Consider the following 26589-nt stretch of genomic DNA (forward strand, 5'->3'; position numbering starts at 1 on the left):
TAAATGAACAACCTGATCATTCAGTTAAGACTCAGAAGGGTGAGTACGAACAGGATCCTCTCCTTGCCACTGACAAGCAGCCTGGCCTTCCTGAGCTAAGGTTAACTTTTGTATTTAAACCCCTTGGGCTCTAAAGACTATACTCACAAGCTCTTGGCCCTAGGGTTTCCTACTGAATAGGTGCTTTTGAAAATCTAGAGACAGGCAATGGGAGGCTCTGAGGTATGGGAATATCGGAGGAATTTAAGCTGTCTCAACATGCCCTAACAGTCAGAACTCCTTTGAAAAAAACAAACCTGGAATTGAGTAGACTAAATAATTTACATTCTTTTAATAATTTCAGATACACTTTTAAATATACTGTTCTGCTGTGCCTCTACAAACACTGAACACACTCTATTTGACTACAGATGCAGACTCTACAATGAGATCCATCTTTGAGCATGATGTCAATACATAGAATCCTATGTTCACTAAAATTCTATTTGTGTCTTTCAAAGAAGGCTTCCTCCAATGACTTTCAGTCTTGCACCACTCCCTGACAGTGGCTAACTTCATACCACAAACATAATTCAAAATTCATCAGTTAAATAGCCTTTGAGGAGGCCCTAAATCCAATGAGAACTCAGTGCCACCAGAGTTAAAAATTCATCACCTGATCAAAGCTTAGCTCCAACTCTGATCATTTTGATTCTTTACATCAAGAAGGAAAGCTCTCTAGGTGGATGGCTATGAAATACCTCTTACAATGCAAGCCACTCCTGAGACTGAAAATGATGATTCTGAGAGGTATGACTTCTTCTCTGCCTCTTGTTAAGCAAAGAAGATTCAGATTTCAATGCTAAAAATTCAGTTGCTATCAATGCAGATCCCAAATGACAGCTTCACTATGTACACTTACACAATATTTTGCCAGCTATATTACTGTTGAAATTATATATCATCACTTACACTTTATTGAAGGTATTAATGCTAAGGAATCGAGCAAGCTCACTGGGACATGTGAGACCTCAAAAGCAGACAAGCCACAGCTATGCCTGCAAGGTCTGCCACATATGAAGTAAACTGTGCCCTGCCAGCATCCAGGTGTGATCTGCCTCTGAACAACTGCATCATCCACAAGTACGCTGCCATCCAGCTAACTCAACTAGGCAGTACTTGGCTTCAGCAGAGAACTACATACTTGTATCAGCTTTCATTTGCCAACAGGCCTAATGTTCACTGATAATTACAAATGGCAGAGGATTAATTAATTTATAGTTTGTAATATGACTACATGCATCCTTCTCAGCTCCTTAGTACAACTTCACTTTAATAGAACAGACCTTCATGTCTTTAATAGCACAGGTCTTAACTGAACAGGCTTCTCTCAACATTAAAGTTTTGATAGATATACTAATAGATGGAATTAGTATTTTTCTGTTGAAGTTAGCTGACTCAGCAACTGAATTAGCTTCATGTCAAAGTCATATTGCAAATGCTAGTCACAACAATTTCACATATAATTTATTTTCCAAAACCAACACTCCTCCTATGAAGAAGTAAAGTGCTACAATTAAAATCTTGAAGTCATGCAAAACAATTGCCTCAAGACCATATACACAACATTTTACATCAGAAAGCATGAAAACCAGTTTGGACTTCAGAAACTTTAAAAGACATAGAGACACACTTAGCTTTGGAGTGGTTTTATTTTTCAGGTTTTGTCTGTAACATGGAGTCAAGATGAGCTGAGTTGAGTTTAAGCATTCTTTCTGCACTTAAATTTAAGATCTCTGTTCACAGACCTCTAATCCTCCCCATGCTTTAGGCATTTAAAATGTTATACTTTAATGACCCAGAGGCCTTGTATCTTCTGGGCACTGGCAGAAATAATGCACCGAAATACAACTGCGTAGTTCAACTTTCAACCAAGCCTCCAGGGCAGGATCTGCCAAGTAACTGTTCTTTGGCTGTTCTCCCCTTAGGAATTAATTTCCAAGGCACATACACTGGGTTACTATCAGCACAAAATACTGCTGCTTTCTCTTAAACATTAGCCAGACAAAGAAATGCTTTTTTATCCAACAGCTAAGTGGCTGCAACAGTACCCCAGGATGCAGCAGATCCAGGTTCCAACATTCCTCAGCATAAGGAAATTCAGACTTGTAAGAGAGGGATATACTGTACTGGCATATTGGAAAGCTGAAACGTAATTCTTCGTACCACTAAAATGGTTTCACCTTGCATGGCACTTGTGAAAACTCAGGAAAACTGAAAACTTAGGACTGTGGTTCTTATGTCCCTTTGGAAAAAGCCTTGTAAAAAGCATACAAATACACAGATACCTTGGGGGGGTTTTAGTATCTTTCTTACTAATACTAGGAATGTGCAAAAAAGGTGCAGTGTAAATTTACAAAGGCAAATTAGATGTCTGTTATCATTGATCCAGATTATATCAATTATATACCAATATATTTAAAACAAAATTTTGTGAGGTCTTATTTTAAACTTTGGGTTTTGTGACTAATCATTTTCTTTTCACAGTGACCAAGTAATACTCTGGTATAGCATCTGACCAGATCCAAGCAACAGTACAGCAAAGGCACTCTAACGGAAGGCACTTCATTATATCTGAAATGCCATTTAAAAAAACCACAGCAATATGCAAGGTAACTTCCAAGTATAAATGGCATATTATTGTGACTATAAAAAGGATTTTACTTAGTGAAAGGCCTCACCCAGCTGTCTTCACTGAACTCTGATTACTTCCCAGAAATACTGTAGACAGACAGCCCGGCTATGAGTGATTCCTTTTCTCTCTCATCCTTTCCCATGGGGAAAAGAAAAATGTTCAGTGTTTTGCACAGGGATTTTTTTAATATTTCATTTCTATTAGCAGGCATCTCTGCTAATCAAAGCTAATAAGCAGACAGGCAGCAAGAAACTGAAGATGTACACCTTGCAAGAGGAACTAATAACGAAGAGATTTGCGATGATGTTTTGCACCTCCGTTCTAGGCTGGAAAGCTGCTTGCTTCAAGTTCTTGTTTAACAAGCAACCCCCTTTTAAGTGTTAAGGAACCACAAGAAGGAACACTACTTAATGCGTAGCTTAAGTTCTACTTCTGCCCTACAGAGAGGCTGGAGTGGCATACAGTCATGGAGCTGGCCTCCACACAGGGATGACTATCACGGTTGCCATGAGCCAAGTTTTGGCACGAGCACTCCACGCTGTTTGCCTGGCACTGCAGCAGTCAGGAGGGCTAAGAACTGCAAATAAATCATGCAGTCCTCCAGCCTGGAGGGGGTTTGGTGCAGACTGCCACATCCTGAGTATGCTTCAGTGCTTCCTTTTCTGTCTTCTAGCCTCAGTTACCACAGACCAACCTGCATCCCACTGCCACCCCTCCAGGCTGACTCACAGTCCCACTTCCCCACGTCTTCTTCAACTGCTGTGTTTCTTCATTTTCCTTCCTGCCTGAGTCAGAGGCCCTCCTGCATCTTGACTCTTGCACCACTTACATTCTTTCTTCCCCTTGACAGGCCTCACCCTGCACACACACTTCCCAAAGGAGCACCCATCTTAGGCTCCCCTGTGGTTCCTTCTTCCCATCATAGCAAAGTCAAGAAAAAAGCGGTCTGTGGAGCTGCTGGGATATCCCTGCAAGCCTGGCACCACTTCAGGACCAGTGGGCTCCTTTATCTAACAGCTTACGTCGTACCTGAAGCCATTCAATTTAACCTGCAACCAGCTATGGCCAAGTGCCCTCCATGGCCTCCTCTCTGCTAGTGGGACCCCCCAGAACAGGCATCTCACCTGTGTAACTGTGCTGTTTTGCTCTGTGGACGTGGATAAAAACACCCATAGCCTCTAGGTTCTGATTGTTAAATCCAACACCAACGCTCTTTTGCCCATCCTGGCAGCTGGACTTTGCTGCTGAAAGCTCAGATTTTAGACCCAGTGTCTTATCCTTCCTGAAGGCCTGCTGCAGCATTTGTATGTCATCTCCCTCAGGGATTCACCTGCACAGGAACACTGCTGCATCTCAGCTCTGCAGTGATCAAAGCATGATGTTTCAAAGCAAGCAGCACAAGGGCTTTGCTTAACCTCTCTCTCCCCTCGGTTTACTCTTCAAAACACAGGAACAGAAGATTTAGAAAAAACGCTGGAAGCAGTATGTAAGTCTGCTCATTCTTCTGAATATTAGGGCCACTGCTATGGGACAGAGGAAAATGAACGCTCATCTAACCTTTGGTGATGGTCAGGCTCCCTTCAATCTCTAAATCATCTCCCTCTGAAAAAACATGAAATAAAGTTTTTGTAAGTGCTTTCTTTTTCCCTCTATGCCCTTCTAATTTCTCAACAGCCAGCACCACAGAGGGTTGGGCAGAGGAGGTTAAAGAACTATCAGAAACCTGTAATTTTCGCAGCCTCCAGGCAATACTGCCCAGCTGCTGATAGCCCTGCTTCAACTTCACAGGCTTAAAACCACAACACCTTAATGCCAACAGCTAGTCAGGCTAGGGCCGCTAAAACCCAAAACAACCAGTTCCCAAACCCACCTGTAACTAGCACACAGGTTGCTACGTGATTACATGGTTGTAGATGGCCTGGTATTATCAGGAGGAAGTAAGAAATACCCAAAATTCTACAAGGCTTTGCTTGGAGCGATGTCCATTGCTGCTCCAGTTCAAGTCGTTACTTTCTCCCTTCACTACATAGTGGACATCACACTGATGCCTATCTGCTTGTACACTGCCTACATATGTGCCATGGGTAATGCTCCCTGATGCCATTGAGGATTAGTACCCAACTCTCAAAGGGAGGATACTTCCCCACAAACCAAAGACGAAGCTGACTTCATGACATACTGCCTTTGCTGCTGGTGATATTTCAAACACACAGTTCAGCCCTGCAGTTTGCACTGCTATGGCAGTTGTTACAGATCCATCCTTTTGTCACCAAAAGCACACAGAGATTACTTATCTTTCTAGATTTAGATGTAAAAGTAGAACTTGAACCATGTAACTACGTACTACACCTTTAGAGCCAAAATAACCAAGCCTAATTTTTTACTTAAAACTGATGCTCATGAGATAGAAAACAAAGTGAGCAAAGACACTTGAGCACTCTCAAACTCATGGAGAAAATCCTTGTCCTGACATCTCAAAGGTTTGCTACTATTACTGTAAATATTAACCTTTCAGCAGAAATCTATCATCAGAAAGTCCCCAGATTCCCCAGCTATTTGTTGATTCAGCTATGCTGGCATGATATGGCAATCCACAGTTACTGATTAAACCTGCCTGCCAATGTAGTAAGACTGACATTGTGCATTCATGAATGCACAGATGGAAAGATGTAGGTACACACCAAACCATGAGGAAGAACTAATGTCTTCAGTTCTTTCTGTTTAAATCATCCAACTGTCCTAGAGAAAAATTGTTTCTTAGAACACTTATTTTACCCTCTCCATATCTCAGCTGGAAGTACTTTTGGAAAACCCCACATGAATTTTTAACTGGCCCTGCTGTGTGGAAAGAAAGAATTAGTTCCTGCTTGGAAGCAATTGAAGCATAATATATAAATTATCATAGTACCTTATAACTGAAGACAGTCTGTAGTAACAACACAACAGTTTCAAGCAAGGGAGGAAGTAAGCATTATAGCGATACTACTCAAGAAGCAAAATCACTGTGGCATCATCTGATGCCATCGAAATGGTCAACATTTTCTAAAACTTGTGATTTAACTTTTTGTTTGTGATAACCTAAAATCCATGATCCTTTATTAAATCCCATTTTGTACACAGGGAACTTGCCACCTACAGTGCAGTAGGAGACAAGAGCAGTGCCACTAATAAAAAAAAAAAAAAAAAAAAAAAAGGCCTTTTCTAAGCAACTTTGCAAATTAAGAATAAAGCTAGACTTAGCCCAGGAAGAGTCTTCTGTGACTGCAGAACTCAGTGAATTCTTGACTCCCCCACATGGTTTTAAAAACAGCTGTTTTTCTAGTTTAGACAGGACATAGCTATCTGAATATCAGTTCTATATATCAGAATAACTTGTATGGAATGAGTCTGGCATGAGGAGTAGAGAGCAAGCTTAAAAGGTGTACGAGGAAATGGGTGAAATGAGGAAAAAATATCCAATAATCTTATTTGTTCCATAGAAACTCTGGGACAAGAGTGAAAAAAACCCTTGGTATACAATGCACAAGCCCTTTAATCCTACACACATGAATCTCACTGAACGATTTTATCTGCCTTAATAAAAACACACTGCAAACAAATGATTGCAACATTAATTTGTTGGATACTTGTCCATATTTGTCAAGAGCTTTGCTCATCAAAATATTTTAGCTTGAAACAGAATTTCTGTATCATGTGTTTCTTGATCCTTCCTCTTCACTACTATTCAGTCAAGAAAACTGAATTAATGTTTTAAAGCACGAAACACTGAACAGTAAGCATGCCTTAATTTTTATTTTTAAATCAGCATTTATTATTACTTTAGGGTGGAGTTTTACCTAAGAAGTAAAAAGTTAACTGTTTATTTCATTTTACCTTTCACACCTCCACTGCTATCAAGCGTACCAAATACTGCAAACAAAATGATCTGCATTTTCAACAAAAGAAATCAATCTGCAATACAGAAGACACCAGCTACATCCTGATGCAACAAAGAGATCAAGAACAGAAAGTTGTCATGTTAAAATACATTAATAGCTATATTGGAAATATATACCGAGAAAAACCTCATACGCTTAAACAGATTTTTATTTGCTTCCTCCTTTCATATCAGCTATTCTAATAAACTAAGCAGGAAAACCAGAGTTTTCTAAATTGAAGCATGAAGTAATACTTATGAAGAAATTCAATAAGCAAAACCAGACCAAGGTTGATCAAGCAGCTAATACTGGCTGAGATATAACACACTTCTATTTGATATCGATGTTCAGGAGCTGTACTGTAAGAACCGTGTATCAGACCTTTGCAGAGTATTACTTGCTTACTTTCAGCAGTTGGTCGCAAAACTTGACTCTGAACTTTCAAACTAGTGTTATTATTCAGGAAATTGTTGGGTACTTTTAATACCAGACTGCTACTTTACAGGAAAAAGAGAAGTCACCAAGAAGGAAAAACAGATTCGAATGATACAGGAAGCTGAATATACTCTGCATTTTATTAGTGGAAAAAAAAGCACCTTAAGAATTACTACAACAAATGAAACACCATTCAAAAGAAAAATTAAATACATGTTGCACTCTGCAAACTGGCAATACAAACATGTAGATCACCGAAGATGCAAATTTAGAAAAAAAAAAAAATTCATAAAAACAGGTCACTCAAAGCTCTTTGGTCACTCTCATTTAACTAATTGAAACTTTCAGTTTCTATACAGGTCAAAAGAAAATCAGATCTGCCTCACTGTTGAAAGTTTCATGAGGGCAAGAAAGAGATGCATAAGGGTGTAATACAAAGTCTAGTTGACAACCTCAGGATCTAGTATTATGATGTAAACAAAAAAGCCTATGAAAAGAACTTCACAAAAAAAGAAACTCGAAGAAAAAGCAGGACAACAGCACAATCAAATAGCAACAGTTCCTACCTGTTCGTAGTGGCAAGTCTGAAGTGATGTAATTTGTATTACTAAATAATGCATTCATTCCCACTAACTGATCCATTGCAAACATCTGTATTGAAAGAAAATTTATTCTTCATTACTACATATATACATACTTTCATAAAGCATCCATCAGCAAAGGATTTCAAAGTTCTCTACAGATATTGAGACTGCAAACACCCCGGGTGCAGTACATAACCATTTTGTATCTATTTTATTTTTGCTGGCAACAGCAGTGCAAACAAAGCTGACAGTACTGACCAAGTTTCTTTCACCTGTATCACAAGACTGCAGTGTTTCTAAATATGGAATTTGCTTACATGCACTAATAACTACTATATATTCAAAAGAGCTTATACGGTAAATTCTGAAAATCTGATCCTAGATGTCTTGCCCAAAGCGTTGCTGAGAACCTGTGAGTTTTCATCTCCACATATGTGATTAAACCCCACCAGACTACATCCCTTATGTAAATATTCATGCAAGCTCTAATACAAGAAAACAGTATAGCCAAGTTACAGTTTGGGTTTTGTTTTCTTTTTTTTTAAATACTGATATGTCTTAACTCACTGTAATTGTTGCCAGGTATAAATCTATCATCTTCCAAAGTGCAGCAAGCATAAAGGAGAAAGTAGTTTCTTTTTGGAAATTAAGGTAAGTAGGAATGATCTGTTTTTCACTCAGACTTTTCACTTAAACACCATTCTCACAATTCAAATAAATCATGAAATGACCTAATGAGATCAGGAAGAGTTTCTGAAGAGCCAGGCCCACTGATCTGTGTGAGTGAAGGAGCACTGTAGTCATCAATGTCAATTCAAATTTCACAAAAAGATGATACAAAGGGGCTTTCTAGGGCATAAGGGGCATTATTTTCAGATAAAGTCCGATGTCCACCACAAAAGAAATTTAAGAGCAAGCATCACAGGCAGACGGGGAATAAAAATGAGTATTTTTTCAACTGCTTCTTTCAGCAGGCTTAGCTTTACTTTTCATTTCAGCCATTTCACCAGTGCCAAGGCTGGTCACATAAAAAACACCTTAGAGGGAAAAAACCCACACCTAGATTTCCCCAAATCTGATTTCTGTCAATACCTACGATGTTTTTATATCTCCACATTGATAAGCCTAGGAAATGAAGGACAATGTAAGAGGAAGCCAAAACAGAGACCTAGGAAAGAATACAGGGCTTGGAAAATACACACATCTACTTACTTGGGGATCAGACACTCCCATAATATAGGAATCTTCTGCCATTTTAAGTCCTGAAACATGAAAACATTATTAGAACTCTCATTTTTTAAAATGTACAGCTATAGAGAAACTTGAAAAGCATTAGTGTTAAAAGCCCCATCCCTGACCCTTCCTATTTGACTCATAATGTTAATAATGTCTAAAATACTCTTAAGATTCCTCAGTATTTGCAAGGGGCAGGCTAATGACACCACAGGCTACAAGCTAGGATTTTCCATTGCCTGCTCCCAAGCAGCTAAAAATTACAGTCCAAGTTCTGAAGTCAAAATGTATTGAAATCAGGAATTAATTTGTTTCTTTCTTTGCTCTGACTATTCTGCCATTAAGAGTTTAGGCAAAATAATTATCATTGTTTAGCAAAAGCAGGACTCTGCATTTTTACACAGTAAAAAGACTTCTGAGCATTCATGAATGAACCCTGATGGTTTTCTTGTGAAGTATTACTAAATGCAAGATAAAGATGCCAGAGAAAGAACATGCAATGTTTTTTCTTTAAGTAAAACCAGGAGTCAAATATTGACTACTTTTGGAGGACACCTTTATTTCCAGAGGTCCGCTGGTGCTTGGCTCTCACAACTACTCTGCTGACAATGAGAATTATGGATGCACAACATACCTAATCCTCTCTCACAGGTCTACATGTAAATGCTGGATACTGGGAAAGCGAAAGTTTAGCCTGGGTTAGTTTTCCTGGGACCAGTAGCAAGCCATTAGCAGACCCTGGAAATGTTCTTAGGAATGTATTAGGTCTATTATAAAAGATCAGTGTTATTTCCTTTCATGGAGATGTTATTGGAAGAATTACAATTTCACTTACATTGATGTTACTAACAAAGGCTCTCTAAGGGAGCATCTGAAAATAACTGTAGTAACTATCTCAAAAGACTCATGTCTGCATGCAAGCAAACACTTTAAATAAATTAATAAATAATGGAAGACAGACACATGTCACTGGCCCACATATTCTACAATGAATGTGAACCATGCTTTCCAACAAAGTGAACTGTGAAAACCTACTGCCGTAAGACAGAGAGTGGCAAGCGATCAGTAAACCAGTAAAGAAAAACTGAGCAGTAAACCAGTAAAGAAAAAGTGAGTCTCCATGTACCTTCCACAGGAACTAAAAAGGCAAATATCAAAAAGAAAATTGGAATACTCAGGTACTCCACTTCGATGGAGGCTCAATTCAGCTTGTTAACAAGCTCCAAAGACAACATATAGCCACTCATGCCACACAAGTAGAAAATGAAACAAAATTTTACATGGAGAAATAGCAGACAATACCCAGACAACTTCCAGGAAAAAGGGGTCCATGAGGATAGAATGATTTTTAACCTAAAAAACAGAAGTACTCACCCGTTTGTTTATCAATTTTAGAGAGAAATATTTACTGGCTAAAATTTATTTGTAGTATTTGAGCCAACAGCAAATCACTGGTCCTAAGATTTCAGCCAAAAATGAGTAACAGACATAACAAGCTGCCACAGTCACCCATGCTGTACATCATCACCTAATACATCAGGATTTCAGTTACGTAAAAAATACCAGTCCATCACATTATCTCACAAGCACATTCTGCAAAGTATTATTGTCATCAGTCATTTGCTATTGATATTATCAATCTTTATGGAAAAAAGTAAACTTACAAGGTGTAACAAAACCTTCAGCATACAACAAACTTTACTAAGATGTTATTATTTGACATTCCATTTCATAGAAAAAATATAACTCTCATCACCAATTAACAAGTTGCTGAAATCACTGAAATAACTGCAATTTAGGTTTTGGCAAACACATCCCAGTTAAAGGTGTGGACATCACATTAAAAAAAAAATCTTAAGACCTCAACAGCCCTGCTGATGCACACTGATATACGAACTGAGTGCAAATGCCAGATTTATTCTGTATAAACAATAAAAGCTGGTCCTAAAAGCCTTGGTTTTTTGATCTCTCATATTTATTCACTCACTATGTCATAAGTCACATATGCAAAATTGTGTTCCAAAACACCTGAAGTACCCAATGACCTTGGTAAATATGCTTATTCAGGAAAAAAATATATTCTAAGGAGCTAATATGAATAACATCTGCCCACTTGCGTGTTTGCTATATGTATACTTGTCTGCAAAACTTTCAAATAAAGCATCTCACAGCTTTTTCTGTAAGCCCAACAAGATATGCATGGGTCTCACTCCAGCAGAACCCTGTGGGAGAAGGGCAGTTCTCACACCCGCTATGCTTCCTGGTCACATTTACAGTTCTACAGTACGTGACTTCAACAAAGTGGAAAAATATCGCAGAGGCAGTATTGCCAAAAGCTTTTCATTTAAAGTACTTTGATACAAAAATTAGAATCCATACAGAAATAAAACCTACATCCACCTGAATCAGTCCTTCAATTGCACCTGATGAAAGTGGTCATTTCTGGCTTTTTGACTGATGCAATGAACAATGCCATGAGGGCAAAACAGCAGTCACTGAAGATGAACATTACACTCAGAAGCAGCAAGGTAAACACCCACATACTACCCAGCTACCTGTAGGTAGGTACTAATCAATTTCTAACCAGGTATTAAACAATCTCTCTCACACCAGATCCTTTGTGTTCAAGTAGCGTTTGAGGGAGAGGTTAAAGACATTCTCTCTGGCTTGCTGCACCAGTTTATTACAAACACACCATGATTCAGATGTGCAAACATATGCCTTTGTGCATGTAAACTGACACTTGACTACTTTTTCAGGGCCTAGATAAAAATTAACCCAGCAGTTTAAAATGACCCCTCTAAATGACTGAAAACACTCTCAGTTTCACTATATATCTTCTCCTCTTTCAAATCCAAACAATTGTCAAAAATGTTCTGTGAGCCCCGCCTCCAAAATAGAATTTATTTCCTTAGGATTTATTTAGTTAAGAAATCCCTAAGCTTTCTTTTACAAGAAAATGGGCAAATCCAGGGAGTCAATAACATGATTAAAAAACCAAAGAGACACTTTCAGAAAAACAGACCCTAGCATTAATCGTATGACTTTTAATTGGCCTCTTCCCTTACGGCTTGAGTTTCTAAGCACCTTTCCTACATGCATTAAGTGGTAAGATTAGCATCTACCACGAGTACCTTTGTTCATTCTTTCCTTACACAAGCTGTATTTTGGGGCAGAGATTGTTTTTATCCAAGCTGTATTTGCTGCTATGTGCATCTCAGAGAAGTCAAGTCAAAACCACCTCTCTCTCATTTGAAGATGACTGGGATTAAAATTGTGTTGTGGAAACTCGTGTTACCACATATACCTGCTTCCCACGTAATCTCTGATTCCCACAAACCGTACTGCAAACTTGCATCTACAATAAAAAAATACCCTTACACCTGCAGACCACAGTCAACCACGACAGACTCCACCCTGGAGATCGTCTGAAGTCTTTCATATAATGGGGCACAGGAAACTTCAACTTTTCAACTCACAGTATTTTTTAGTGTGAAAATTCAAAGGTGGTTAAAGGCATGTCGTTTAGCTCCTAGTTCAAAGGAAAAACATAAAATCCAGCTGAACTTGTCCAAAACCACACAGATGTGCCAACTGAGGGACATGTATGCAGCACATATGTGTGTGTGTGCAGTATTCCTTTACCCCCCGTGGGTCAGCTACCATTGTGAAAAAGGTTTGGGGGGGGGGGGGGGGGGGGGGGAAGGAAAAGACCTAGGAAAATACACATATAAACGCATATATGGAAGATGATGCAACCAAGCAAACATAATGGCAGTTACTCTGCATCTCTACTCCTTAATAACTAAATAATACCAGGTACAAGTAGGCACAGCTGGAAGAACATGAGTTCATTTATTGTATTCTGAATATTTGTTTGAAAGATTCAAAAGGATCAGGCATTTAAGATGGAAACAACATAATTAATGTAGGAATGCTCCATCCAGGAACAACAATTCTCATTTTTGTTTATCTCAATCATCTGATTTCAGATTTCTCTCCTGCTGTTCTCCAACATCCACTGTATCTGACTTTTAAAAACAAAGATAGCTGCCTGTAACCAACCAGACCCTTCCCTCTGCTGTTTCTCTCCAATTTTCTGGCCTGAATTTTAAAAATGAGGTAAACAATTTTCCTCTTGGATACCAGTATCCAATCCAATACTTGCAAACAGGGAATGGGACAGCTTCCTATTTCCTTTCTACAGACAAACATAACTCCATGCAAATTTCATCAGCTATAAGGAGTCAAGCTTTAATGTTTGATTCAGATGATAATGGTCCAGTTATTTCTGAAAACATCTATAGACATCTCACCCAACAGCTGCATGCCTTTAAAAAACCTTAAGATTTTAAACATCATTCCTTCCTTTCTTCCTTTGGTCTCATACTGGCTTGGCTAAAAACCTGAACAGTATCCACAGTAACAAATTTGGAAGACCTCTCATTCCTCCAAGCAGAAAATAAAATCATCTCAGTATTAACCTAAATAGTTGAACACAGATATAACCAGAGAAAGAAAACAAAAGATGACATACACTTCCTTTCCCAAACCTTCAAAGGGAGACATGGTAAGCAGGTCTCTACTTTTAATCTGTGTTCTTTGAATAAATATTGGGTTTTTAATCAATTTGGAGAGATAAAAGAGGAACAGTATTATCAACTTCTCAACCCCACAAAGACCTGCCTCATCGTAAGAGTGCGATGCCTGGTGGTAACTCTTATCAGCCACTTATCTCTTAAACTTTCACCCAACCAAACAAAATCATAAAAACCTGATGTGACAGGATGCCCTTTATATCCTCAGAATATGAATGCAAAAGATGAGAATCAGGGTATCTGCCTGCTGTTGTGTTTTAAAATACAAAGAATCAACTCATCTCTTCTAAAACTTGTCCATTATTTTTTAATTAGTTCAGTACAAAGACTGAGTTCAGGACAGATCAATATTTTACAGAAAAAGGTTTGGTTATAGCACAGACCAGTCTAACCAGATGGAAATTCAGGCATTACTCTGCAAAAAGGTGCACTGAAGATATGCTAGTGAATCATATTTATTACCCAGAGTTCATTACACTTGTGAACTGGAATTAGTCTGATGCTTTACATTAATTTTGATGTTGAAGAATGCCCATCTCTTACTTTAAGAAAGGTTTTACATCAACCTGTTCTCACCTTTCAAGGCTGGGATTCAGAAAGCAAGCCTCAAGACAAGAAGCAACTACTACACTTCAGCTGACTTGATACACTGAAAGCACAGTTCTTCCTGCAAGTTTTCTAGCAGAGTGTTCTTCCGCTCTTTAACGTGGCTTTCATTGGAATTTATCTGTTAAAAATAAACTTCTTTAACTGGACACTGAATGAAAGTAATGAAATTCGCTGTGATTATGCTCTTAGCCTGCTTATTTCACTTATTAAAAATTGAGATGAATAAAGATAAAATGCAAAAGCATGTGGCTGGTGTATTATATTGTAAGCATATTTTTGCTACATCAGGGCTATAAAACATGGCAAGTTATTGGATTGCAGAGAACTATGCTTTAAGGAACAGCATCAAGTTCTCTGGAATCCTGTAGCGGCTATGAAATATTGAGGCAAAACACCAGTAACTGTTGTACTTTACCATCTCTACAGTGTGTTTTACTTAGTATTGTTTACTTCTTTACTATCCACCCTTGAGCCTCACTTCTCCATCCTTTGCAAAACGCAATGTGTATCTATACAGGGACAATTGTTTTAGAGATCAGCATTTCCCAAGTGGAGATGCTGGGAAATGCATTGCACAATACACTGAGTTGCTGGGTCAGGGCTGGAAGCAGGACAAGAGCTGATAAGATGGTTCTGGCTAGAGGACAGAGCAGGGTGCTCTGACAGAACAGAGATATTAATCCATGATGCTTAGTCTCACACCTTCATCACTGCAGTGCACTCTAAGTCAGGATGCTGCCCATCCCCTTCAACACCTGGCCTTTTCACCTTAGCTCTGGCCACCTCCTCTCAACTTCAACCAGCACTTCATTTCCCTCGTAACCCAATTATTTTTCCCAAAATTCTGCAAGTACAGCTCCAGAGAAAAAACCGTTGGTGCAGAATATATTCTTAGAGAAGCAAAGGAAAGGAAAAAAGGAAGTCTGAGAACTGCTGTTTTCTACCTCTGCACAAAACAGTAGCCCATACATATACACAGGCTTAAGTCTTCTGATGTTTCAGAGGACACATAAGCTGGGTCACGAACCTACAGCAGTTACCTGGGCAGCCTTTAGTGTAAGCTGTGCATGTCCTTCTAACCACTTTGATTTTTAAAGGCTGAATAGAAGGTGCTTTCCTTAAAATAAATCCCATTTTTGTTAAAAGCAATGTAACAACAGTGGGAATATTGTACAGGCAGGATTCCAAACGGTTCCTGGCATTTTGAACGCATATTGTCCAAACCTGCTTAAAGCAGGTCTACACAACTAAACCTTAGCTACCAGCACCTTTTACTTCCATTACTGTTGCTATTAGTGAAGCTGCTGCAGAAGAAAATTTTCTGGAGAGGGAAAAGAGACAGCCCCCTCCCAAATATTAATCAAGCAAAATCTTAACACAGAAAAGGTTTTACCAATGGTTATTTTATTTACATTGTTCTCAACTACTCATTTTGATTGTATCCATTTTAATAAATTACACTGTTTCTGAAGTCCCCAGACAAAGGCTAATACCAGATTTAATATTTATCATTTAGATGAACACTGTCCTGATGCACAGCCTGAACAAACTGGGAAAATACACATACGTTTTCCTTTTTAAAATAAAGGGTGGGTGGGTGCGCTACAGACAGCGAATCCCTGGATTATTCAAAATAAAAGGTGATAAACAGCTACAGCATTCTAAAATATGCAAAGTAAACAGAACCAAAATACTAAGGGACTAACTGTCATGCATACTTTCACTCACAATATTGGCACAGATCTCTTTAGCACAAACAAGAAAGAAAAAACATTGTAAAACCACGAGAAGTGATTGCAAACTTGTTCAAGTTGACAAGCAGCCCCACCAGCTATGTTTTTTGAAGGGTTTTTAACTCAGTAATGAAAGAGACTTGAAATTTGAAGTTGGCCTTTAAATGTTGAAAGTTTACTAATATTTCTTCTTCCATCTATGACTTCAGTACCCTGGGGGTATAGGGGTCTGCTTTACAGAAACTGTATTCTCAGTATAGAACTCCACAGTGCTCAATTTCCACAAAAGTAGCATATGGAAGTTGTATTTTTTACTTTCCTTCAGCTGCTACAAAGATGTGTAATCTCTGAATAAAGATTTGAGTATAGTTTCTCAGTATAAAAGTGAGATAAGGTTTGTGCAGCGAGGCATTTTTATCAAAGATACTACTTTCCTCTGCAGACTACTTCTCATCCGTAGACTGTCGCAGCTGCAATAATACTACATAACCCTAAAAGACACTGTTTGTTTTTCTAATATAACACAGATGATTGTCTCTTCTTGTTATTAACCAAGTCTGCTTATTATTTCCTGTTGGGTGGGACCTGGTAGTTCTGGCTACATATTCTGAAAATTAAAAAACTGTTTAAGTTAACATTTCCAAACATTTTCAGTCATGAGTGGATGCATTATTGGACAGTCGTGTAAAACCTACAAAACATTTAGGAAATCAAATCAATCACAAGTATTAAAGTGACTTCAGAAGTGCAATCCTCTGAATCAGAATTGTTGGGTGCAGAATTATTGTAGAAAATCTGGACTCAAATTTATTACCCCAGATAACTACTGAATTTGAAGAAAAATTCATAGAATCATGAAATTCATCAGCAAAGAATAACTAGACAACCTGAATGGTTGCTTTATTAAGTGACTTTACAAACAGAATTTTTATGTGTTTTACCCCTTTCCCAAATGTCAAAGTAGTGAACTAATATGATGGGAGGAAACACTAAGATGCCATAAACATATGAACAGTTTTTCCAGGATATTGTTGGAATAAAGTTAGAATGTTTTTGTTAAAACACATTCAAAGCAACTTAAACCAAAAGAATAAACAGTATTCAAATATATGACAAACACACTTTGGTATACGTATAATGCTAAGTATATGTAAAAATACTGAGGTTCAACACAGCAAAACAACTCTAGTAACTGCACTGTATTTTAGCCACGTGGAACGGTAATGCTACTTGAACTAACCTGAATATCATGTTAAAATGCTGTTACTTTTTCCTGCAGACTAAAAAGAATGACTGAATATTCTTTACAAATAGTTCTAGTTCATACAAAGTTGTTCATCAAAGTCAAACTTTAACTTAAAAAGCCACACACACCTCTTTCGTAAGCCTGAAGTGTAATGAATATTAAAAGCAAACTTTTTGGTTGGATGGTGGGGTTTTTTGTTGTTGTTGGGTTTTTTGGGGGGGAGGGGGGGGAGAACAGTGTTCCTGAGAAGCAAGAAACAAGCAAACACAAGACTTCAGAAGTCCAGTTCACATAAGGTTTGCTGTATCACCAAGTACTATCACACAGGTTCTGGGGTCTTACTGAAGACGCAGTCCCTTATCTCATGAACAACGGTGGCACCAGAGGGCTCAGAAAATAGCAAGGGCTGTTACCACTGCAATCACAAAAGTGAGCTAAGAGTTTCTTAGTGTCCTTTTGGTTTCGAACAGCCACTGAAAATACAACACGACAGAAAACAGTCAGTTAAATAACACCAGTAAGTGGAACCAAAGATGTAGATTTGAGTCCAGCACTATTACAGTTATACCTTAGGTTTCAAATCTATAGGTGCAAAGTGGTTACTAAGGTTTGGGTTTTGTTTGGTTTTATTTTTAATTTTTTTACAAAGAAATAGTAAAAATCCTACAGCCTCAATTATCTACAGTATCTATGACATAAAAAGCACTCAGACTAAACTAACAAGACCCAAAAACCATTTGCCCGCTTTGTTTCTACTTTGTGTTACAATCTGTCCATAAGTATTTAAACAGGTAGGAATATGATCTTTAAAAGAAACAAAACCAAACAGAAAAAACCCAATACCACACAACTCAGACCTACTTTACTCTTGATCTGTTGACACCAGTACAGTTTGCTTCGAGGATGCAATGAAATACAGAGATGTTTTAGTTTAGCTAATTCTGCACTTTAAATGAAGAAAAAAAATTAGTATCTGGCACTGCTTATCAAAAGAACATAGAAGTTGAAAGGAGGGGAGGGGGGAAATGCTAGTAATAGCAATAGTAGCTTCCTTCCCACACAAGGTATGTCAGCTCCACCTAAGTCCTAAACAAAGGATTTTACCTTGAGACTAGAATAATTTGAAACATCTTTTAAGGCCTTACTTCTGAAACTGTCAGCAATGCTTCAGCAAACTATCTATGTTTAAATGAAAGCACTGATGAAGACTCATTGAATTATTTCTATGCTCAAAATTAGATGCAAACTCAGTGCCTGACTGACCTAAGGGCACAGTTAATGACAACCGTAATTATGATCTTATCAATGTAGAATTTCATAAAAGGTTCACAGCTTATTTAAAGGACATCAAATTAGAAGGTCCACTTCTAAAATACCTGTGTCAGAACTAAAAGGGACCAAGAATTTCTTTTTCATTATTTACCTGAAACATTCTCTCCTCTTTTATAATACCTGTGTGATCTTGTGTACGAGAACCAAAGAAAAGCTATCAACATGATGGAAATATTTTTTTTTAAACTAACTTCAGAGTTTTCATTAGGAGCCTAGGGAAATAAGTAACAATTTTCTTTAAGACTAATGCTTCTGAATATAGTTGGCAAACATCTACAGCACTGAAAGATGAGAAGATTTTAGCAAGTGTATTTTGAAGCAACTGTGAAAGCACAGAAGTAATTAACCAGAATCTCTGAAGACCGCAGAATTTTCTCATCACTAGCTACATTAGGAAGCCAACTATAAGTTAGCAAAAAATAAACTGCCTTTCACTGTACCTTTACAACTTCAAAACATTTACTTTGTATGCGTTCAACTACTGAGGAGGGAGACCTGAACTTTCTAACTGGCATACAGCATCCTTGATAGTACACGCTCACAGGCCTTCAAACTTGGTTCCTGTCCTTCCAGACTCAGCAACACAATAAGCACGATAACATGAATTCCTAACTGCACTTATTTCTAGAGTTTGCATGTATTCAAGAGATACTGGCATAGGAAGGATCTGGGAAAAAGCAATGATGAAAAGGAAGAGTATTGTTTTCAGAAAAACTAAAAAAAAAATAAATAAAATCCAGTAATTAGCAAATTCGCATCAGTAGTATTTATTTGTAGGTATCTTATTATCAAATTTACGTAACACCACCGCAATAAAAAAATAATTTAAATTGATTATTAAAATTGATTTTGAAAGTCAAATACATCATAATTGAGAAACAATGAAATTGCTGTTTTTCAATAAATTAAGCAGGAAATTTTCAAATGTGCAAAGAAACGAAGTATCATTGTATGCTTTCTACCCTCTCCCAAGATTCCCTGTTCTCTCTCCCAACACATACTTTTTTCTGACTTCAAAATATATACTACAGAAATATTACCAAGGTGCTGACTGACCTAAGCGAATAGTTATGAAGTTTGTCTGCTACATTATTTTTTAAAAACACATGACACAAAGTGATACAAAGCTGTTCTCAGTTTTACAAACTTAACTCTATTCAAAGTGTATTCATTACTTGCATGAGAAAATAGTTTCATTTTTTGATGACTCTACCGCTGATTAACATTTCTTTCTTTAAAAATGGGATAGAAGGTGGAAAGAAAAAGGCCTTCTCCCTTCTGTATAATATTTCACATTAAATAATTTAACCAACCTTGCATATACTTCAGCACTGAGTTTCCTTGAAATCTCCACATCCTGTGGCAGATGCTGACAACAGTATTTCAGCATAACTGTCAGTTAAATTCTTGAGCCAGGAAAGTTTAGAGAAGAGAGGATTTGCCTCCAGATAGTTACAGGCTGCTTTTTCCTCTTTCGTTTTCTCAATTTGTAGTCATTTTTGTAGGTTACGAAACACTGTAGACAGGATGACGTCTTACAATGACGTCTTGGTTAATGCTTTGCTAGAATGGGCAGCTACATTCTCTTACAAAAGAATCAAAAATGCTTTGACTGAAATACTATTTCAAAAGTTGATACTTCACAGTACATAGCACAGACTCTGGATGTTAATAAAAGCCAAGTGATGTATTTTCAACCCTGTTCTGTGAGCTTGGCAGTGGTGGTATAGCATCTTAACGCATGTAAGGCACAAGGTGACACAGCTGAGACTTCATCTACTTAGTGCTACTTTTCCCTGTGAACAGGGTAAATGAAAAGAAGACTTCTGAAGCACAAAATATATCAAATATGATCGGTACTTTGAAACAGTTAAATACATCTGTATTTCCTTTAGAATGTTACTCTTTAGCAAAAATTTTGAGCATTTTAAAGCAGGAAGCTGAAACGCAGCAGATGATCCCTTGCCTATAAAACCTTACTTCACAAATGCTTACAGGCACCACATTTACTTATTTAAATGAAATCACATATCAGCAGGCTGCATTATGATAATGGCCAAATACCACATCGCTCACCTGTTCTACAGTTCAGAAACAATGCCCCATTTTATGTTCACATAAAATAAGTCAACAGTGCTTCTTTATCAAAGTTACCATCAAAGCAGAGTGGGTCAATAGGTAAAAAAATAATTGTGAAGGTGTTGAATATTCTTGGGTTTAAGATCAAATGAAACAGAGCCACCGGTCCAATAAAGTTCCTTGTCACGGCAAGAGCTTTTCAGTTTCACCGCTTAACTACAAAACTACCTTTTAGGAAAAAAAAAAAAAATCACTAACATTTCTGAAAGCAGCCTTAGGTTACAGCGTGCGACACGGCAAGGCCCCCAGGCCAGGGCCACCCGAAGCTGCCAGCGGCCGGCCCGCACGGACCCGCCGCGCCTCAGGCTCCGCGCCCCTCACCTCCGGCACCACCGGCATAAAAAAGCGGCACCTCCTTTGCCGACAGACAGCCGCTACACGGTCAGCAGAACCGGGGGGTTCAAACGTGTTCGCGTTACTTGACAGTCCCTCGCTGACACCCCTTCCCAGCGAGGAAAACCGCGTCTAACCCACCAGCGGAAAAGCCCCCTGCGTGCTCACAGGAACACAAGCCGCAGAAGAGGCGTGAGGGCCCGCGCACTAACCGGGCACCTTCTCAGAGCCGCAACGGAGAGGAAAGCGGGGGGCGGCCGCCCCTTCCGTCAGCCGCGCACCGGGAGAAAGGCGGTGTGCGCCTCGCCGGGACACGGCCCCCGGCTCCGCAGGCCCCGAATAGCGCCTCACGGCACCGGCCGCCGCCGGCCGGCCGCCCGCCCTTCCCCTCTCGCTCGCCGCAGCCGCCCCGGCTTCAGCGGGAGCTCCGCGCCCAGGCCGAGGCCGCAGGCGAGCGGCTGCCCGGCGCTACGCACGGGGGGACACGCTTCCCGTCGGCAGCACCCCCCCCGTCGGCGGGGCGCCGCCACGCTCCCCGCAGCGCTTCCCTCCCGCCCAGCCCAGCCCGAGGCTGCCCGCTCCCGCCCGGCTTCGCCCCGCGCCGGGCAGCGGCGGTGCGCGACGGAGGAAGCGGAGCCGGCGGCGAACGGGCGCCGAGGTAAGGGCGGGGGAGAAAGAAGGCAGCGGGCGGCGGGTCAGGGGCCGCCTGGGGCTCACCCGGGGCAGGGCTGGCGGCGCCTCCTCCTCGTCGCCGTCGCCGACGTCTGCCGCTGGCGGGTCCCGGCCGCGCGTCCCTCAGCGCCGCGCCATGTACCCGGCGTGACGACGCCGGCGCCGCCCGCGCCCTGGCTCCGCGCGGACTTTCCCCCCTCCCTCCCTCCCGCCCGCCCGCCCCGGGCCCGCTGGCGAGGGCAGCCGAGCGGCACCGGCTTGCGCGGCCGCCGCCTGCGTAGCCTCCGCCCCCGCGGCCGCCTGCCCCCCGGCTCGCCGCACTTCCTGGCTGGAAATTCCCGCTGACGCTCCGACAGCGCAAACGGCCGCGCGGGAGGGGAGGGGCGGGGCGGGAGCGGGCAGCCGTTGGGGGGCAGAGAGGGAGCCGGCGGGCGCTGGGCAGGCGCAGCCGCTGGGGGGCGCCCGTACGGCTCCAGCAGCGCCGGGCGGCCTTGGCGGGGGCCCTGGGCGCCGTCCGCCGCCTCAGGGCTGAGGAGAAGCCCGCGCATCGAGCGGGGCGGCGCGGAGCCAGGGAAGCGCCTGTCACCCCCACCCGCTGGCGACGAAATCCCTCGCCCCGGGACTGGCCCTCCCGCCTGGAGGAAGCCATGTCAATAAATGAGCCTTTTCATCCCAGGGGTGTTATCACCACCACAAGAATTACTGTGTCGTTGCCCGTGTTTCTTGGCCTGCAGTGACATTCTCAACGCTTCTGTGGAGTCAGGCCCGATCTGGTGGCCGCTGACATCTTCGTGTTAGTTAACGAAGTTCTGAAGGAAGAAAGACTATGCATAGAGTGAATTTAAACTCACCTAGTGCCTGGCCATCAGCTGGCTTTCGTGGGCATTTCATAAAAGGGGGCTTGCTGATTGGCTACCACCTGATGCCTGAAAACAGCACTGAGCAGAGTGTACAGGCTACACAGCACCCTTTCTCTGTGGATTGATACAGCTTCTGGCAGAGCAAACTCAAGGTTGGTTAACTTCTGTTAAGCAATGCCAACTATCAATAATATGCTGGTTGTCTTAATACTGAAATCCAAGTTTGTAGTAGAGTAACCAAGTTCCCCAGAAACATCTGATCAAGGCTGAAGAAAATCAGCTAGTGCCATGTTTAATCAGAAAAAATACTATGTGAAACATTAAAGTTCAAACATCTTTATGCTGAGTCTTAAATGTCTGGTTTGCTAAGGTTGAAGAGCAACCCAAATCAGCAGCCAGCATGGCTCACTTGATGTGTGTTAGCCCAGAAAGCAGCACACCTGAAATCGCCTGTGGGGGATTCTGTTATGCTAAGGCCGCATGAGGTGGAACTTCAATAGTCATTTAACTCAGACTTGAATGAGACTAAGGAAAGTAATCTATAAAAAGGATTTTAAAAAGCCCTAATAAATGAAATTATATGTTGCTTCTTGTGCTGAAGCAAGGAACTGTAATCGAGCAAAAAAGGATTAAAAAGAAATAGGGTCAAGTCATAAGCCACCTGTTGACTGGAACAAGAAGAAAGATATTTTTTGCCAGAGAACTATTACAGGTTTATGTTTAATACTGTATAGGTAGTCCAGTCATGCCATAGAGATAGACTGTGCTGCTGAACACTTCTAGTCTCTTAGATGGTTGCTGATTTCATTCCTGGAAAGGGTGTAGAGGCAGATGGTATGCTTTGTGCCCCATCTCTAGGTTGGAACAGAGATGTACTCCTTTTGTGCTGAGACTGCTAAAGAGCTTGGAAATGCACAGTATTTTCTCTGTCTCTTGATAAAAGAATCAGTATCTCATACAGGTTACACATACATAATGTATGAAGAGACAGTCATTTGCTTTTTTTGGGATTGCCACTCATGCTCTGTGATGCCATTCTAAAAACGCATTCCCCTGTTCTATTCCCAGTCCAAACTGGGAATTCAGAATGACTCAGCATTTCAGTAAACCACATTGTTCCTTATTAAATGTGGGTACCTTCTAGACACTCAAGATACAATATGAATCCTCTCTGCAGAAACAAGTGCACCGAAGTAAGCAGAGTAAGTGAGAAGAGAATCAGACCCTAAAGCCTTTTAAGAAGGAAGTATGGATGGATTGAAAATACAAGAGGTTTCAAAGTAGATACATTTAAAAGGAAAGGTGCCATGTCACAGCTAGTCAAAGGCATACTCGCAGGGCAAAACCTGTATGAACAAGTACCAGGAAATCGGACAAGGTGGAAAAGTTCCAGAACTTAAGGAGACTTACTTGATAGACTTATTTTAAAAGGATGCACTACCAAGTACCCAGGCTTAGCTTTCCCTGTGAAATCCTAATCAGCTTCTGCAAGTATTTCGGTTTTAAAAGAAAATCCTCTTCTCAATTACTTTCAGAGCTTAAATTCGTTGTTCTTAGACCTTAACACCATAACAGAAATCTTACTTCTACTGAAGCCTACAATAGTGCCAGGCTGTAAGCCCACAGTTTGCTAAAATTATCTTCATAGGACACTCTAGATAAATTAACTACTTTAAAGCACAGGTTTTTCACCTGAAAAGCCAAATGAACAATTATTTCCCTAATCCTGTTTCCAACCACTAGGGAAATGGTGCAGATAATACAGACTCAGGTGTGAGTGGTTTGCAGTGATAAAGTGGTGCTTCTCTCCTGGATAACACAGGTTTGCACTAGTACCATAAAGAAAGATACTTCAGTACCTCAACAGTATCAGCTCACAAATGAAGAGCAGGTGATCAAAGCTGAACCCAAAGGAGCAAATGTTTATGTTGTTGAGCTGAGACATTGTGAAATGTTACTTGATGTGTTACAGTCTCTGGGAGCTGCTGGGGTGTATTGGAGGTAAGACTTTCTAGTTGTATGCTTATCCAGGCTGTTTCACCTTGGTAAGGTTGTATACATGTATGTTTCCTGATATGTAATATGTGATACAGGAGCTGTGTATGTTCTCTGCTAGGTTTGCTTTGGGAGTACAGGTTCCTTTCTAAGGTCAGAAATCTGTGGTTTTAGTGCTTCTTAATTGTGTAACTAATACTGTTTCTCCTCAGGAATGAAGTGTTATTTCTGAGAATTAAGCTTTATTTCTTTAGGGATGTCTGACAAAAAGATGAACGTGTAATGACTAGCAGAGATTTTTAAAATAATCACTTTTACCTTTATTTGGTATGCTTAAATTGGAAAAACATCATCATTGAAGTTTCCTACTTTTATTTTTTTCCCTGTTTCTGAGTTATTTATTGGAATCAGAACAGGATCTTTTCATTCCCTTTGACGTAGTAACTTTGATACTAAAACAGGAAAAGATGAGGAAAAGTCGAAAATAGCTACTGAGAGATACTTCCTTTTAAAGTTTTCAGCTGCCTGCCTTCATTGGTATGCTAGGTCATACTATCCAAATCTCTTGCTGGTTAATCCGTTATTTCTTTATCACCCAGAAGTTCTAACTTAAAAAATGATTTGCCTTGGATAGTAGCCAGCAATTGTCTTACACTGCAATCCTTACAGAGTTTATCAATGCTTAGCTGATGTTTGCTGTTGGTATTGCTATTATCTCCTGTAACTTGAATCACCAGGGACATAAGAAGACAATATGCTTTAAAAAAAATCATATTTTTAAGACAGTGACATCATTTGGAGACAGAATATATATCAAAATCTAATGAAGTAGAGAATAGAAACTATATAAAAAACTCTAAATAGCCAAAGTACGTGTGCAAAGCCAACCAGTTTGAACTGCAGCTAGAGCAGGGTCTAGAATTCAACAGCGCTGCTGAATTCCCACATTGCAGCATCCATAAGATGTACTTTCTGTCTGTCATCTTTGCCATTTTCTGGTGGATGGTGACTTGGCCTCAATTCATCATGTACTTAATCAGCACTTAGATGGACACAACAACACCCTGCAAAATTCATGTGTGGTCTCTCCTGTAGTCACACAGGTGACATCCCAAATGTACCTTTCACTTGCTTCCTACAGAACTGCAAATCAGGTACGGAATCTGATGTTACCCCCAAAGTGGTTCAGACCTGTAACTATGCTAAAAGATTAAATTTCTAGTGGACTGGGGAAAAGTGCTGGAGCTGAAGCAGGAGAAGATTTCAGTAGTGAATAGCTGTTGGGGTGTGGGGAAGTAGATTTAGCAGTCTTAAATAAGAGATCCATGAGGCTGATGCGTATAATTAATAGAGAAAGGGGAACCTTTGGAGAGAGCTAGAAGTAAACAAGTTATCACGAAACCTCAAATAGGGTATTACTGAGGATAAGCACTAATCTGAACAATTTGAATAGAAGTGAGTGAACCATGTATGTCTGTGTAATAGCTGACTTTTGTGCATGAGATACAGATAGAGGTAAATAACAGGTTAGCTTGGTTCTGTGCTCTGGGTGGGGTGAAGATCTGAATGGATGGGAGTTCATCAGACTGCCTTTTCTGTATTTTCTCCTCCAGACTCCTATAGTTCTCTTGCATTAATAGCTGATAGATACAGTTATAAGTCTACTTTTATCTCTTCTTCCCCAAAGTAACTGTGCCAATTCATTTAGAAAATCTACGCATAAACACTCACGTTAGGTGTTACATTAACAACTTCAGCTCTGACACAGTCTGCTTTGTTTTTATGTATGACTGCTCAACATTTACTCTTATAGCTGTGATGCAGTATAGGGTATCGCATGAACACATGGAGTGAACCAAGCAGAGAAGGCAATTGTATGCATATCATTTTTGGAATGGTTAGCCTAGCCTTCTCTCAGTTTGGCTGTGTAATGCCAGGCCTTCTTCCTTTCTTTTACACTGGCAGATAGCAAGGAGTGTTTCACAGCAAACCTCTCAGTTACACTGAAAATGGTGGTTTATATATTCTGTGTGAACTTGCTGCAAGGTAGCTGCTCTCAATGGAGGGCTATCCGGAGCACAGTGAGTTGTTGTTAGCTAAGTAGCTCACCTGGGCCTTGAAGCTGCTTCATGCAAAAGACAGACCGCTCCAAAAGCGGTGCCTAGGCTTGTCCTACTTACCTGTGTAATAGTGTACAGTATGTACATGTGTTCTCAGAATGTAAATGGT

General features: G+C 40.2%; 1 protein-coding gene across 1 annotated transcript in view; it reads right to left on the reverse strand.

The window, feature by feature from the left end:
• NFKB1 (nuclear factor kappa B subunit 1) overlaps positions 1–22169 on the reverse strand; it is a 60587-nt gene extending 38418 nt beyond the window's left edge. Inside the window, 3 exon segments of the mRNA XM_055796309.1 lie at positions 7593–7677; positions 8823–8872; positions 21551–22169. Coding sequence (XP_055652284.1) covers positions 7593–7677; positions 8823–8872; positions 21551–22154 — 739 coding nt within the window. The 5' untranslated portion in view covers positions 22155–22169.
• Between the last annotated feature and the right edge of the window lie 4420 nt (positions 22170–26589).

This window comes from Falco peregrinus, chromosome 2 (assembly GCF_023634155.1).
Source record: "Falco peregrinus isolate bFalPer1 chromosome 2, bFalPer1.pri, whole genome shotgun sequence".
NCBI classification, from domain to species: domain Eukaryota; kingdom Metazoa; phylum Chordata; class Aves; order Falconiformes; family Falconidae; genus Falco; species Falco peregrinus.